The 17,059-nt window shown below is 42.0% G+C and overlaps 1 protein-coding gene across 1 annotated transcript in view; it reads left to right on the top strand.

Moving 5' to 3' along the window:
• The window catches only part of LOC5578188 (neuropeptide CCHamide-1 receptor), a 196,955-nt gene extending 191,520 nt beyond the window's left edge, over positions 1-5,435 (top strand). The window contains exon 10 of the mRNA XM_021851237.1: positions 4,882-5,435. Coding sequence (XP_021706929.1) covers positions 4,882-4,987 — 106 coding nt within the window. The 3' untranslated portion in view covers positions 4,988-5,435. The remainder of the gene's footprint in view (positions 1-4,881) is intronic.
• The last annotated feature ends 11,624 nt before the right edge of the window (positions 5,436-17,059 follow it).

Here is a 17,059-nt window from a genome sequence, read left to right as displayed (position 1 = left end):
CAAATTCTGAGTGTCCTCCCAAAATTTGAGCTCATTTGGATGAAAACTGAGACTGCACAAGCCCTTTAAAGTTTATATGGGAATTACTATGAGAAAAGCAACCAATACATTTAATCGGTCATGGTGTTTGCCCATGTGCTCTTGGGGATTAGAACTACGTTGCTACTGTGAGATACAACAATCAGCTGCAACTTTGCCGAAGACCGTTTTTAAATGGGACGCCCCAGTAATTAGTTATTGATTTTTGATTGAGTTGTAAAACTTTGGCTACAATTATTGGGCTGTTCTGCAGGCATCACTGGATATATGCAGTAAAACATAGTAGCCATGATTTGTGCGTGCTATCTTTCGCGCCACGTGCAGCAATGTTGCCTGTTCAGAAGTTAAATGAGCACTGCTGAAGAATTTGTGACTGGATATAAATCAATAACTAATTACTGAGGCGTCCGATTTGAAAACGGTCTTCGGCAAAGTTGCAGCTGATTGTTGTATCTCACAGTATCAACGTAGTTCTAATCCCCAAGAGCACATGGGCAAACACTACGACCAATTGAATGAATTGGTTGCTTTTCTCATAGTAATTCCCATATAAACTATAAAGGGCTTGTGCAGTCTCAGTTTTCATCCAAATGAGCTCAAATTTTGGGAGGACACTCAGAATTTGATCTAGAATCGAATGAGCGGTGTGGAGCAAAAACGATTTTTTGAACCACTCTAGTGTAGTACGGATACTAGAAAGTTCGTGCGCTTATCAAAACAAACCAAAACATCACGTTTTGACAAGTAGTATCATCGTTATATATTATTCATTGTTTTTGTGTCAATCCAATCCCTCTTCAATTCGCTTTATTCCTATTCTTATTGTATTTTCAAAGTGAAAATCGTTATGGATCGTGTTGAAACAAGCAAGTAGGAGTCATTCCATCTAATTTTCTGTGATATATTTGAAAAATTGTAGAAAAAGATGCTTCTGAAGAATAAGCTCTTTAATACAGTTGAAAATTAAAACGCCTATCTTCTTCTAGCCCATACAAAAAAGTACCTCAAAGTACCTTTCTAAAATCCACTTTAAAATAAAATTTGAAATATTTTTTGAATTCTGAAAGTGATTCCAGCTGCATATGTTTGTCGATTGTATGTCATTTTATGATTTTTGGGTTATGCTGCCACAATTATCAATAAAGATTGTTTTGAGCAATAGTATTCTGCCGATCCGAAAAAAAATCATGTTGTGGATTTCATGTAAAGTTGTTATGGCACTGATTCCTTCCTCCAGATATTTGAGAACATGCTAAAGACGATTTGCAAATTTTATTGTTTGCAAAACACACCAAAAATGGGCTAAATGTACGATATTTTGTGAAGCAAAACTCCGACTGATTAGCAAAGCCAGTTTAGCTTCCGCGCATTCAGAAAATTGACGATGCAGAGTTTTCCAGTTCGGCTGCATGGGAAGGCCTTTCGTACCGTTCAATGAATGTTCAAGAAAACCCTATATAAATACCTCATCAACAACAATGAACCTGAAGAACTCGCGTTCGTAACCTATGTATCAAATTGTTTCTAATAATCATCAAACAGAAACCCACAACATTTCAATTTTCTTTGTAGAAAAGAAAATAATGATTCGATTAATCTGTTTTGGATGAATAATAGCTGGTAAATGAATTGTATTGCTAATAAAAATAAAATTTATATAACCTTTTTAATTGGGTTTCATTTTATTCGATGTAATAATCCGTGCTTCAATATTTCATAAAAAAATGGTTTTTGAGACACTTTTATGGTTACGCATACTACATACATCGTTTATGCAAACAACTCAAGTACTTTTTCATGCGTTTTAATTTTAAACATTTATTCAAAAGCGAGCACTGTTCTATGGTGTCAAATGTAAAACGTGGCGTATAAGCCACTTATGCCATTATTGATGTAATAAGTGTCATTCATGCCAATAATGAGTTTTTTTGTGCATAACGAGTTCCTCCTCAACTTTGTATGTCAAAATCGCATTAAACATCCAATTCTGACTTTTGTCCCCAAGTGCCATACGTCAAAGCACTGTGCGCCATCTCTATGTGAAACGAGGAACTGCTTTGCGCACGAAAAAAAAACATATTGCTGTGAGTTCCACCCGCCGATCTCATTTACGCATGCACACTTTGCAGAGATCCGAAATTTTGGGGAAAAGATAGGCTAAAAATGACAAACAACCCAAGTAACAATTTTAGTTTTACGAATTACTTCCAGGGTGCTATAAATAAACGCCCATAAAACCATGGTCAAGGCACGGTTGCCTTCATCGCATCCCCCAAAACCTCTTGTAGATAAGAACGTGACTAGTTGGCCCACTCTGAAAGAGGCTATGAAGAGTATAATTAAGTCACACGAATAAAGCAAAATAGCATTTGTGGTAGCTATTTTGAGGCCACCTTTTCTGGATGAATGTCGCTTCATCTTGAAAATGATTTTATCATAACTATTGCCGAATTTATTCCAACGTAAACAAAACAAAATAATATTTAAAACACGTCTGTGATAATTTATTTCTCAGTGCTTTTCATTTGCAGTGATTTATTTGGATATAGTGCTCGAACCGTTAGTGCCGAGTGAGATTTACTGTGAAATGTGATGAGAAAGAAGTAAATTTGCCTGTGCCCCCTCTGAAAGTGGCATATTTCTAGTTATTTAGCATTTGCTAAAATAACCGCCAGGTGAAGAATTCAACATTTCTTGGTTTGACTGGGCAGTAAATGTGCTTTAAATTATATTCAGTCAGTTAAATCATCACACCATAGCATCTCACGAGCGAATTCATGGAGATAATATGATTTGAAAAAGTGAAATTGTGGCAACCGAAGTGTAATTAATATGGCGGAACCATAATTGATAGATTGCCATCGACAAATGCTGTTTTGTAATTATAAATACATAAATAAGGGCACACTGTTATGATTCGGCATTTGTTGATGTAAAATCGCTTTTTATGGTGACTAAGCAGCATTTAACATAGTTTGACAGTTCGGGCGTGCTGTTTTGAAGAAAATACGCAAAAAATGAAAACGCATATCAGTTTTGCATTCTACCATTAGGAATATGTGTTCCTTGGTAATAACACAATGTTAGTGACGTTATATTGGTGTGGTAAGTATTAAATTTGCAATGCAAATAGTGTTTTCACATCTTATGAGTCCTAATACTGTTTTGAAGGAATAAATAAGGTAAGTTATCAGAAACCAAGTGGAAGTCATGCAGCTTAAAAGCAGCTTTTATGACAACAAGATGTATTATATGAGTCTTTTATCATATACATAACAAATAAAAGTCGTTCAGCCATGGCAAGCAGTTGAAATAAGGTATTGTATGCTGCAATAAAGCAGTTTTTGTAGCCACAAAATTTTGACTTTATGTTTTGGCTCTAAAAGGTTTTGAAAACAGCCAGGAGCCGAATTACAAAATATCATCCGAATTATCAATATCATAAATGTCGCCTCTAAGTATTAGAGCAATCACGTAACTGTCATAAAACATTAATAAATCCTCACGAAAGCCAAGTTGCTGTGGAATTGTTACTTGGGAACTCAAGGACACCCCGTTTCGATTCGAGATGTTTGGGTAAAGGAGATAGCCTCAAATAAGTAGCAGGGTAAATGAGATGCTAATTTCTTTTCCGCAGCGCCGATACAACTGTGTATTGTTTGAAGCGATTAAAAGATCAACAATCGCGTGATCTAAACCGACCACCAGGACCGACCAGGTCAGGGTGTATTTCGGAGAGAGAACCAGTTAGCACCAGTGTACGGTGCCATTTCCCAATTGAACGAAACTCTTCTCCCACCGGCCCACGTACGTAACACCACCCAAGAAAAGTCACGCGGTACACCGTCGAATCTAGTGGCGCCCTCCCGTGGTTGGAATACGAAGCAATCGTCGTTACACAAAGTATCGGACACACACCGCCTCAGAATTACACCGCCAGCGCTCGAATCATCACCGTGCGAGTCTCCTTCGACGTGCTGTTAGTGTTCTGCACCGACACGAGTGCAGCAGTCGAATACTTCCGAGCCGCTGTCCATGCCTTGCCCATACAACCAACAGCCGACCATAGCGATCCAGTAAACCAGGTTTGACTAGATTTAAGGTACCATTGTAAAACCATAGACACAGTGACGTCACTGTGGGGAATGAACCGATAGCTAAAATAAAATACCAGACATTCAAGAATAGTTAGGATTTGTGGCTCAAGGTTCCTCGTCTTATCACGTGACGCTACCACTAGGGTGTTGGGATTTTCAAAATTTTAGATCACATTGCTGCGGGGAAATCGATTAACCTCTTATTATTTCGATTATTAGATTAGGGACCCAATTTTTTGGTACCTGTTTTGTGGACTGCCAAGGTGGATTCGGGTGTTTGAACCGTAACTACCCGCCCTGATTTAGAGTCTCAAAGCCGAGCTCACCAAACGCAACAGCAGTCTCTCAATCTCTGAGGGTGGCGCTAAAGCTGCTGATTGTAGAAACTTCGCATTCGTTACAACAAATGAATTAAATTGCTTAGGCGGGCGGTTTTACTCCGTCTTCCCCTACATGATACCAGACTGTATGTGAAATTGTAAATGAATTGAATTGTGAAACGTGTATTTGTAAATAAGTTATGTTTTTAATTTCATCCGACACGAATGCACCCTTCTGGTGTAAAGTGTCATTGATAAACAAAAAAAAACCAGTCAAGGAAGGCCAAAATTGAATTAGTGTTTTACTAAATTAAAATGGCCTTTAGCGTATAACTTCATGGAAATCATTGTATATTTTGTCTTAGTTACTCTAGACTCTGTAAAAAAAATCCATCATTCCATCACATTCATTACTTTTCTTTCAGAAATATCCAAGAAACCACAATCATCATGCTACCGAACGGAACGAACACCAACGGAAACCATCTGGGTACCAATCAACCGGATAGGGATGAAATCTGTCCCTCGTAATAGGAGCACTATTTTCACATATGAAACGCCTCCGGATTGGATTCACCGAGCAACCCAGATGGACAACGGCACGTTCAAGTACTGTGACCAAAGCGTACAACTGTAACTCCACATGACTTTCCACACCGAAGATAGATACTGTAGGAAACATTTTCGTACACATCACAATTGACGGTATCAATCACGAAAACTGTCAACCGCACAACGCATTTCGTCTGTTTCCCAACGCCCACATTCTAGCAAAGGACCAACTAGGGCGGTATTTCACTTAGTTAGAATTAAATGTGAAACCCGAGCGAAGATTTATCTAAATTGAGAAAAAGCGTCAGTCTCCTGGAATCTGCTCCAGCGCAATCTGGCTGTCGGGTCCACTTTGATGGTCATACAGACAAAACCGGGTGCGACCATTGTTCGGAGACAAAGCGATAAGTTGTCGGTAAAGATGGTATAAAAACGATGAGTCCTTCCCGGTTAACCAGAAGGCTCACGTACGAAATACGAAGGGAGGTATATACCTTCTACACGGTGCTCCCCGGAACTTTATTGTCAAGAAAAAAGAACTCTATCAATTCAGTGCTCATCAGTCAATTTCTAAATTTAAACCGCATGCCCGGGAAAAATGAAAAAAAAATCGTAATGTTCGTTTTGAAGTTACGCCCAGAGTTGCACAATATCAGTCATATCAGCTGATGGCTGATGTACTGAAACTATCAATATCAGTTGCGAACTATCAATATCATTTTGATCTGACAACCAACAGCAGTGATGCGATATCGCACTCTAGATCATAATCACTGCAGAATGAGTGGTAATTATCCTCGCCAATAATGTTTTTCAGTGACCAACACACAGTTTTCATCCATCTGCAGCACTACCAAGAATATTGTACCAATAAATTGAAAAAAAAAAAAGACACTACACGTTAATGCTTACATTGGGCTATTTGCCCTTTGAAGGAAGCACCACACTAGACAACGGACTAGCATGCAACGCCCAGTGGCACAGTCGGAAAACATTCCTCTCGAAAAGTTTTTCGGCCTGAGGCGGGAATCGAACCCACACTCCTTAGCACGATGCGGCTAAATGCCTCGGTGACACTAACCGCACGGCTACGAAGCCCACAAATTGCCATTTAATTAGTTTAATTTTAGGCTCAATTTAACCCATCAGTGATATCCATAGTCTATCGCCATCAATGCACTGGTGATGGAGTAGACAGCATGATGTTGATGTGATAAGGAATGATCCGAATTGTATCGCAGTCGGCCTGTACAAATCAGCAAATTTGCATTTGCATTGCAAATTTGCAATCAGCAAGCGTTGATAGTGACAGCGAGCAACTCTGGTTACGCCCTTTTGATTGTCAAACGGTGGGGTAGGGTTAGCATTCTTCTGCTGGAAAACCCTCGTTCTCGACCGAGTCTGGCGCACGTCACTCTTAAGCTTCATTATGGTCCGGAAAAAATCTTTAAGAATCTGTGAAGAGTTTCTTTCGGAGATCTTGTAGCAGAAACTCATCTTTCCAGAGTATAATCGGCTCAAAGCTGTATGTACATTTTCGATATACGCAAACCTCGAGTAAAAATTTGGGTATCTCAAACTGTAATATACTGCTATTAATAATAATCAGCAAATAGTAATACTTTTGATTTTACCTTAGTTATTCACAAATTCAATAACTTTATAATATTTCTATCGATCTATTGATCACTAACCAATACAACTCTAAGCACGCTAAGTATAACTATCATTGATCTCCAACAAAATTGACATCGGCTCGTTGTTTACATGTAGGTAGTGGATTATGTTGGCTCACTACAGGGATGTTTGATACGAGGCTATTGCGATTAACAAGCGCGTAACTTTTAAAAGGGCCCGACGTTTTTTTTAATTTTGCCCAAACATACAGTATAGCTATAGAAATCGACTGGTGAACACAGATTTGATGGGGACTTTTTCTGATAATAACGGTCTGTGGAGCACCGTGTCGTAGCATTTCTGAATGGTGGTTGAGCGCTTACTACTTCCTGGTATAAGTAGGAATCAGTCTGCACAATTTCAGAGCCAAAGGTTTGTTGCAGGGCCAAATGTTCCACTGGCCGAGCAATCTCAAAAGAGACTTTTCCAAGAAACAAACGGAATGCCGGGTATAGCCCAGAACAGCACGAACAGATAACAGAAAATAATTGGGTCTAATTACACTTCTTGCCGGCAGTTCATTCGAATTGTGGTTCTGTGATGAGCGTTACGCTATACAGTGTGCTTCTAGCCTTGCCAAAACGTTGTGCCAGAAAGCATATCAGATATGTTTGTCCTGTGGAAGAGGGAGAGATAGTCAAATTTGAATTTTAAATTGTAAGTTTTTTTAGGTTCTGCTACTGAGTAGTAATAAAGCGAATACGATAGGCTTTTCATCCATCTATAAAGTTCCCAATGTACATTTGCCTCGGAAGATTCCATCGGTACCTGGATGAGTTGAATGTTATTGATGATGGACTAGTTAATGGGATATGAAAAAAGTTGCAAGTTTTCTTAAAGTAGTGTAAGGTTGCGTATGTATTGTAAAAAGTGATCCTTTTTACCCCAGACTGGAGCTTGAATAACACTAGCATCAATAGATAAGTACACCAAACCATCTTTTATATGCAGGGCTCGGTTTTGCTAATAACTTATGACCGTTATCTCTTGAGAGTTTTAACGTTCAACGCTCCGTCATCGTAATCATTGTCATCAATAAAACTAATAAAAACAAATTTTCTGTTCAAAACTAAAAATTATTTGATGAAAATGTGTACACTTTGTTTCGGTTGGAGAAAAGAATACAATGAACAAATTTTCCTGTAAATTTTCTTAATTTTGAACGAAAAAATGTCGAAATCAATGACGGATCCTGCCCCCTTAACAAAGTAAGTAAAATCCGATTTAATGAACAGACTATAGCATATAATCCTGAAATTTTAGAGCTGCATAGTACATTTCAAAATTTAGTTGTAGAATTTTGACCGTAAAAATGTTATTTTATCCGGTTTTCAGTTTTTTTGATATGAAGGTTGTATTGATGAGCTTAAACTTTCAGCGTTACCGTCTTCAATCTCATTTTTCGTTTGTTGTCTAAATATATGCTGTTTTTTAAAAATTGATTGATTTAAGGAATTTTGAATTTATTATTTATTTATTTGGTTCTGACGACGATTCGAGCAGGTGGAACAGCACAGCAGATCAGCGAAGCCGCAAATTCGGATTTGTTACGGGAAATTAAACACGCGAGCTAACTTTGAACGGTTTAATTAATCGAGAAAATGAAAATCGTGGGAAATGTGCTTTTAGGAATGAGTATAAATGACAAACGTATCTGGGGGTACAACAATGCGCTAGTAATCATAATCACGGGGGTGCTTGGATACACCGTATACTTAGTCGGAGATAATCATCGTTCCTCTACACTCCTCCTCGATGAGCAGCCTCTGCACTCCGGAACTCCGTTACTCCAAGCCCAACATAATGCGGAAACGGTCATGCTTCAGGGTTCCCAGCGCCTTGGTCAGTATGTCGGCTGCCATTCGATCTGTCGAGTGAAATCTTCCCCGTCGAACACAGCTTCTGCACGAACTTCTGTCTGGTGTCTATATGCTTAGACCGGCGGTTGACACGCTCCGTTATCACGAACGCGATACAACCTTGGTTGTCTTCACGAATCGTAGTAGCTTGCTCCTGACGCTCACCAAATCCACCAATAGTTGCCTCAGCCAGATCGCTTCCTGACAGGCCTCGCTGAGGGCAACATATTCCGCCTCCATAGACGAAAGGGTTACGCTTGCTTGCCCACGACTTGCCCACGAGATCGTTCCGCCGCAAAACATGAAAGCGAATCCTGAGGTAGACCTGCGACTTGCCACGTCGCCGACCAGTCGGCGTCTGAAAAGCCTTGCAATGCTTGATCTGCTTCACCACCCAAACGTAGACAATAGTAATTCGTCCCCTTGAGGTAACGCATCACTCTTTTCTCCGCCACCCAATCTTGCTCCGTGGGTGGCCACGACCGAAAGTTACAAGAGACATCCGGCGACACTTCTGAATTTGGAGATGTCCTTCAGCAACGCACTATTATCTTCGCTCTTCATGTAGTCCGGATTCATCGGCACCTTTGCCGGTTTTGCTTGACTCATACCGTTGTCTTCGAGCATATACACCTCTTCCTCCAAGATACCGTAAAGATATGCTGTCTTAATGTCGAAGTGCCTTACCGCCATCTTCCGCTTGGATGCAATCGATAGTAGTGTGCGAAACGTTGCGTGTCGGGTCACCGGCGCGATCACATCTTCAAAATCCTCGCCGAATTTCTGAGAGAATCCTTGGGCGACGAATCTTGCCTTATATTTTGCAATGATCCCTGCCTCGTCACGCTTCAGCTTGTATACCCACCTGCGACTTTCCTTCCTTTCGGCAATGAGACAAGTTCCCATGTCTGGTTCCGCTTATGGGAGTCAAACTTATCCTCCATCGCATCTCGCCATTCCTTGGTCTCCAGCGCTTCTCGAACGTTGACTGGTTGCACCAAAGCACACGCTACGTTCCCAACAGCAAAGTCGAGAACGTACTCTTCAAGGTTCCGTGGTGTCTTACCACGCGTTTGACGCTGCGAGCGACGAACTGGTTCCATCTGAGCAGGCTCTTTTTCTTCGTCGTCTTCTGCCTCTGAATCCAGGGAACGCTTCCACTCATCTTCAAGCTTCAGTGGAGCTCTCTCCTCCTCAACGGTTGCTCTCTGCTTCTCGTTGGCTTCCGGCTTCAGTGGCATATCTATCGAAGAACTACCGTTCCGCAGTTCCACAAAGCGCGTCGCGGCTGACGGTGATGAGGCCAGTCTCGCAATCCACAAAACGGTAGGCCTTATGGTCCATCGAGTAGCCCATAAAACGTAGCTTCCTCGATTTGCTTTCTAGCTTTCCGCGCTCCTGATCTGGAACATGAACGAAGACCTCTGCACCAAAGATGCGAAGGTGAGCCAGATCCAGCTTACGGCCCCACCTTAGCTCATAGGGAGTCTTCGGGACACTTCTTGAAGGTAAACGGTTTTGCAGATAGGTAGCGGTTAACACTGCCTCTCCCCAGTAACGCTTATCCATGCCAGAATCGATTAGCATACATGTGGCTTTCTCCGTAATTGACCGATTCTTGCGTTCAGCCACACCGTTCTGCTGGGGAGTGTACGGCGTCGTGAACTGCGGCATGATCCCTTCGGCGCGATAGAAGCTCTTCAGGTCGTTGTTGCAAAATTCGCCCCCTCCATCGGAACGAATGGCTCCAGGCTTCCGGCCGAAAATATTCTGAGTCCAACGAACGTAATCCTTAATGTGCTCCGCTGCATCCGGGGGCTTCAACAAATATGTCTCCGTAAAGTGGCTATAATCGTCAATCAAGTGCAGAACGTACCGATTTTCACTAGGGGTCGTGGTTTTCATCGGCAGGCACAAGTCGGTATGCACGATGTCGAGGATCCTTGGATTTACGGGGAAACAGCTGCCTAGCGGACTTCCCCTCGATGCAACATTCACAAATAAGACGCATGCTACAGTCACCTACTTTAACACCTGTTGCTAAGTTTTCCTTGATGAGTCGTCCAGTCGCTGCCCAGTCTCGATGGCCGAATCGCCGGTGCCACTGGTGCTGGCAATTCTCACGATGCTCACCAGCGACGGCCTTTTTGGAAACTTCCAGCGTTCGAAGGTAGAACAAACCTCCGTAGCGATAGCCTGTTGCCACCACGTCTCCTCCTGCATCAGCAATCCGACAGCCTTCGCCTTCGAAACTCACCGCAAAGTTCTTTTCTACCAATTTGGCCACTGATATCAGGCTTGTCGAAAGCCCTGGAACAAACTTCACACTCTTCATGTCAATCTTCACCGGCTGACCGGCACCGTCCACACCACTAATCACTCCACTGCCTTCTTCGAGGATCTTCATCTTCTGTCCATCAGCGAGTGTGATCCACCCGCCAGAAAACTCACTCAGCGTTTCGAAAAACTCGCGACTGTTAGTCATATGGGCGCTGGCCCTACTGTCAATGACCCATGATGACGACCGAACACTTTCCGAACCGGTAAACGCCCAGATAGCCGTAGCGGTAAACGCGTAGCTATTCGGCATGACCATGCTGAGGGTCGTGGGTTCGAATCCCGCTGGTCGAGGATCTTTTCGTAAAGGAAATTTTCTCGATTCCCAGGGCATAGAGTATCTTCGTACCTGCCATACGATATACACATGCAAAAATGGTCAATCGGCAAAGAAAGCTCTCAGTTAATAACTGTGGAAGTGCTCATAAGAACACTAATCTGAGAAGCAGGCTTTGTCCCAGTTGGGACGTAACGCCAGAAAGCAGAAGAAGAAGAAGAATCGCCACATACACACTCAATCACGATTTGCTTGTTCGGTAATTTTTTATACTGGGTACGAATTGTAAATCATAAAAAATACCGAACCTTCAGCTTTTTGACTGAAAACTTCTGAGGTTCAGTAATAATTTTTACTTTTTACTGAACTACGGTAGCTGTCAGACCCAATTTTGCAACATTACCGAACAGGCTGAAAAGTCAGTAAAAACAATTACCGACTCTTCAGTAGTTGATTTTTTTTTACTGACTTGTCGTCAAAATCAAATCAAAACAAACTGATGCGCATGCGGGAAAGTGTCAAATCGACCGGCGCCGGAAGACACGGCTATTGCAACCAAACTTTTCCTGCACCTATTTTGCGCTTTCTCGTGGTAAGTAGTCGAAATTTAGTGAGAAAATCAACCATTTTAAGCAGCCAAAAGGCTTAGCACGATTTTAACTGCTTACGTTGGAAAATTCGGTTGGTTTCCATACAGGAAGTAAATTCATCTGCATCATTGAGTTTGCCTCTTGTATGCAAACCAACCAAATAATGATTTTGTCACACATTCTTCGATTACTTCCACTATGATATTAGCATACCGTAGATGTTTATTCGTACGAAAAATGCATGTCGATGTTCATTTTCATGTCGATTGGGTTTTAAATTGTACCGTTTTGTCTCAAATTCCGAACAGACTCATATTCCGAACACTCGGTTTTTGTATGGCGATGTGGCTGAAATGTTTCGCTGAAATATGTCATCAAATTACAAGGAAATGGCAGTCAATTGCAATTCAATTTTAACGTCTTCCAATCTATTTTATACCTCTGGAGTAGTGATGATTCTCTAGTTTGAGACCAGTAGAACTAGCTCAGAAAAATTTATTTGCGAAATTATTCATTTGGATACGATTCATTCGTGCTGTTCGGAATTTGAATCAAGGTGTTCGGAATATGAGACAGAATGAACGCAGTGTTCGGCATTTGAATCAAAATGGCGTTCCATACTTTAACGTAAAAACAATACTAAATAAGCTAAAATAAACAATTTTATCAGCACACCCAACAGCTAACAGTTAGACTTAGCGAATAACTTGAAATTTTCACAAATGTAAGCTAATTTATGCCTATCAGATGCATTTGAAGTCACTGTTGGCCTTAAGTGTTCGGAATATGAGTCAAAACGGTATTGATTTCTGAAAAAAACAGTATCCGGAGAAGCAAAGCATGAAGCATGGGAAACTGGAAAGCCAGTAAAAACGCTCAACAATTTTACTGACTATAAGTCAGTTATTTCAATCAATCGAAACATATTTTGGATTACTGTTTTTTTTCGGTAATCGTAAAAATTACCGAAAAAAACGTAGTTCCAAAACCCAGTAAAATTTTACTGGGGTCGGTAATCTGAATTGGCTGTGTATCTTCCGTCGCTCTATGCGGCTTTTGCTTTGGGAGCTTCTTTTTCCCCACTACCTTCTGCCTTCTGCGCCTTAAACTTCCGGCAATCACGCAGAAGATGACCCGGGCGTTTACAGAAGTGGCACACGCGAAACTCTTTCGTTTTGTTGTCGACCGACCGCATTGCTTTCTCCGATTTCGAACCGGAATTGCCACACTCGCGCTTCAAACATCGATGATATTCATCCATTAGTTTGGATTTGACGATATTGAGCGAGATATCATCATCTTCATGGCTATCCATAGCCGCCAAAATCAAACGAGGGAGGCAAACTTCGCAGGAGCATGCACACTTTGGTGTCTTTGTTCAGCTCCGTGCCGGCCGCGTCATCTATTTCGCGCAAATGTTCCTCCAAATTCCGTGCTCGGGGAGGTTTACCGCACACAACTTTTTAAATAATGAAACTCGCACCGTACGCGTTGTCTTTTGGTGGTACGCAGGCGTTGCAGAATTCGCTCTCATTTGAGAATGAAGCACGATCAAAGCAAGCAAAGAAAAACATCCCATCTGTTGCGGTCCACGATCGTCATTGTATCGCAAGGTGTAACAAGTCTGATAAATGGAAGCAGCGAGCGAGAGCCCCAACGAGAGAGCGATGATAAAATCCATTTTTCTCGCTTGTTTACCGTTAGGGATAGGTGTTTTTCTTTACTGGCACAATAAACAATCCACGAACTTCCAATAACAACAGTGTCCCCCAGGCTTGGAGCATGTTTAGAGGGGTTTTATCATGCACTACTATCCCCCCAATCTGATCAAACTTGTAGCAGTATACGATAAACAGTCTCTCATAATGTGCAGCATGTTATGATAGTTACAGAGAGCGATACGTGAGAGATTCTCTCAATTTTCTTAGGATTCAATCCCTGGTGGTACGATTTCAGCGCGCGGAACACGTCATGAGCACTAGCACAATGTTTGATGAGTGGCAGCTGGTTATCTTCAATCAGCAACACCAAAGTGGCCTTCGCCTTTCGATCGGCAGTCTTCCACTCATCGTTCTGTCCCTCTTCATCCGGGACGGGTTCACTCACAACAGTCTACAAATCTTCCCGTTGCAACAGCATCTCGAGGCGCACCTTCCAGGTTTTCTATCTTTCTTTCTTTCTAAAACCTCCCCAACATTATATCACTAATTCACTCGGTTCATGACAGCCTCTTTGTGGGCTGCTTGGGCACGTCAGGAGTTAATCATCAATATTAACCTCCTTTTCCCGAGCAGCCTAGATAGCCGCGTAGTGTCGGTAGCGGTTGTTTCAACTGGCTAAGAATTAACACTACGGACTGCCTGTTCCGGTGGTAAAAGTCCACCTCACAGGTGACCCCTAATTTATGGTGTGATGCGTACCGTGCCTAAGAATGAATGGTTAGGGGGGTCTAAATAAAACCTAACCGCAAACGGAGCCTGTGGGGTACCAGGGCGCCCTCCACAGTATTGAGTCCTTCCTGTGCTACCCGGAGCAATGGTGCAGGTGACCTTGTGTTTCTCCGAGATAATCGGCTGCCCTTCTTCAGTCTCTATCCTGAGGCTTAATAAGGGTGGGATTATGAATATGTTGACATTTAATTTAAATTATCACCTATATGGATTCGCATTATGCGTTTTACACAGTGTATTCTGTGCTCTTTCGCCTTTGGCGACTTTAAATAGATACCGATCTGGTTTTTTCGTTGCTGGTCTTTTTCGTACTGAGATTGCAAAAAGCTTAATCCTGCCTAGTTTGGGTAGTGGCTACGGTTAGGTTAGCTCAGATCAATCTTCAGCATAAAAGAACAGCAACGATCAATCTTTGCAGACTCATGCAAAATGGTGCAGCCCAAGTGGCGCTAGTTCAAGAACCCTACTTTCGTAGAGGGAACTTCTATCTAGGTAACCTTGTGGACCCAGTTTTTGCTACTTTTAGCAAACTTGAAATGGCAAACTCGCGCTCCATGCCCCGCGCATGCGTGCTCGTTAATAAAGCAATCGTTGCTACATTCATTTCTGAGTTAACTACCAGAGATGTATGTGCTGTCACAATCGATGTTTCTGTTGGTTACCTCAACAGGAAATACGTCTATTGTTCGGTATATTTACCACATGATGAACCATCCCCAACGGATGACTTCAAACGAGTTGTCGTACACTGCGTAACAAAAGGCCTTCCGCTGATTGTGGGCAGTGATGCCAATGCTCATCACATCATCTGGGGCAGCTCAGATATCAATTTGAGAGGCTCCAGTCTGATGGAATACTTAAGTAGTACAGACCTTGGATTACTTAACATAGGCAATCGCCCAACCTTCATGGTTTCTAATAGAGAAGAAGTGTTAGACATAACGCTCTGCTCGAATAGAATCAGTCACGAGTTGACGAATTGGCATGTATCAGATGAGGAATCATTATCTGATCATCGCTACATCTTCTTTGAACATTCAAATGTAACTGCGCAGACTTTGCGTTTTAGGAATCCCCGGTCAACAAACTGGGAACTCTACATTGAATTGGTTGCGACCAAATTTCATGGATATTCTCCGTCCATTGAAAATCCAAGTGATCTGGATGATGCCGTTGATACTACAACATCCTACATTATGGAAGCTTTTGAAGAAGCATGTCCTCTGCGGTCTGTAAAGACTACAAGAGGGACCCCATGGTGGAATTCCGATCTGACTAGACTCAGGAAACAATGTAGAAGGAGTTGGAACAGACGCCGTTCAGCTGGATCAGAGTCGTTCAAGTCAGCTCGCAAGGCTTACAAGAAGGCTCTTCGTTCTGCTGAACGATCCGGCTGGAAAAACCTTTGTACAAATGTTTCCAGTTTGAGTGAAGTCAGTCGGTTGAACAAAATTCTTGCAAAATCTAAGGATTTCCAAGTGAACGAAATTCGCTTACCTAATGGTGACTTTACTTCTTCCGATGAAGAAGTTTTAGAATGTTTATTCAATACACACTTCCCCGGATGTGTGGACATAGCATCTACGGATGAACCAAATGTCTTTTCATGTAGTTACGAGTCTCTGGCCTCGGCTCGCAGTATCGTAACTACTGAATCGATTCAATGGGCACTTAATAGTTTTGCTCCTTTTAAATCTCCAGGAGCGGATGGGATTTATCCTGTTCTGCTCCAAAAGGGATTTGAGTTTATCAAACATGTTTTGAAAAAGCTACTTGTAAGCAGTTTTGCTACCGGGTACATTCCCAAATCCTGGCGTGATATTACTGTAAAGTTTATCCCAAAAGGAGGACGTGCGTCGTATGAGGAAGCGAAGAGTTTTAGACCAATCAGTCTGACCTCTTTTCTTCTGAAATGTCTGGAACGCATTATCGATCATCACATCCGTGATGTTTATTTGGCAAACATGCCTCTTCATGTGAATCAACATGCTTACCAATCTGGAAAGTCCACTGTGACTCTTTTACACAAAGTTGTATACGATATCGAGAAAGCATTCGCTCAGAAGCAATCCTGCTTGGGTGTTTTCTTGGATATTGAGGGTGCCTTTGATAACGTGTCTTTCGATGCCATATTGGAAGCCGCACGAAACCATGGGCTACCTACAATGATTACCAATTGGATTCATCAAATGCTCAAAAACCGACATCTCTTCTCGACATTGCGTCAAGCAGCGATTCGAAAATTGAGTGTTTGCGGATGCCCCCAAGGGGGAGTCTTATCACCACTTTTGTGGAATCTCGTAGCAGATACGCTATTGAGGCAACTCAATAATTGCGGTTTTCCAACCTATGGATTTGCCGACGACTATCTAGCTCTGATAGTTGGTATGTGCATAAGCACCCTATTCGACCTGATGCAAAGTGCTCTTCAGGTAGTCGAGAGTTGGTGTCGCCAATATGGCCTTTCGGTTAACCCGAATAAAACATCTATTGTTCTTTTTACGGAAAGACGAAACCGCGATGGAATTCGACCTTTACGTCTTTTTGGCACTGAGATTAATGTGACTGATCAAGTAAAGTATGTTGGAGTCATTCTAGATTCCAAACTTTCATGGACACCTCACATTGATTTCAGAGTCAAAAAAGCTTGCATGGCCTTCGGTCAATGCCGGCGAACCTTTGGTAAAACTTGGGGCCTCAAACCCAAATATATCAAATGGATTTACACAACAGTTGTTCGACCAATATTGGCATATGGATGTCTTGTGTGGTGGCAAAAGGGCGAAGTGAGAACAATCCAATCAAAATTGGGCCATCTCCAAAGGATGTGCTTGATGGCGATGTCTGGTGCGTTCTCTACA

The sequence above is a fragment of the Aedes aegypti genome, chromosome 3, assembly GCF_002204515.2.
Source record: "Aedes aegypti strain LVP_AGWG chromosome 3, AaegL5.0 Primary Assembly, whole genome shotgun sequence".
Lineage (NCBI taxonomy): Eukaryota > Metazoa > Arthropoda > Insecta > Diptera > Culicidae > Aedes > Aedes aegypti.
The sequence above is the reverse complement of the archived record's forward strand: the minus strand, read 5'-3'. Positions and strand labels throughout refer to the sequence as shown.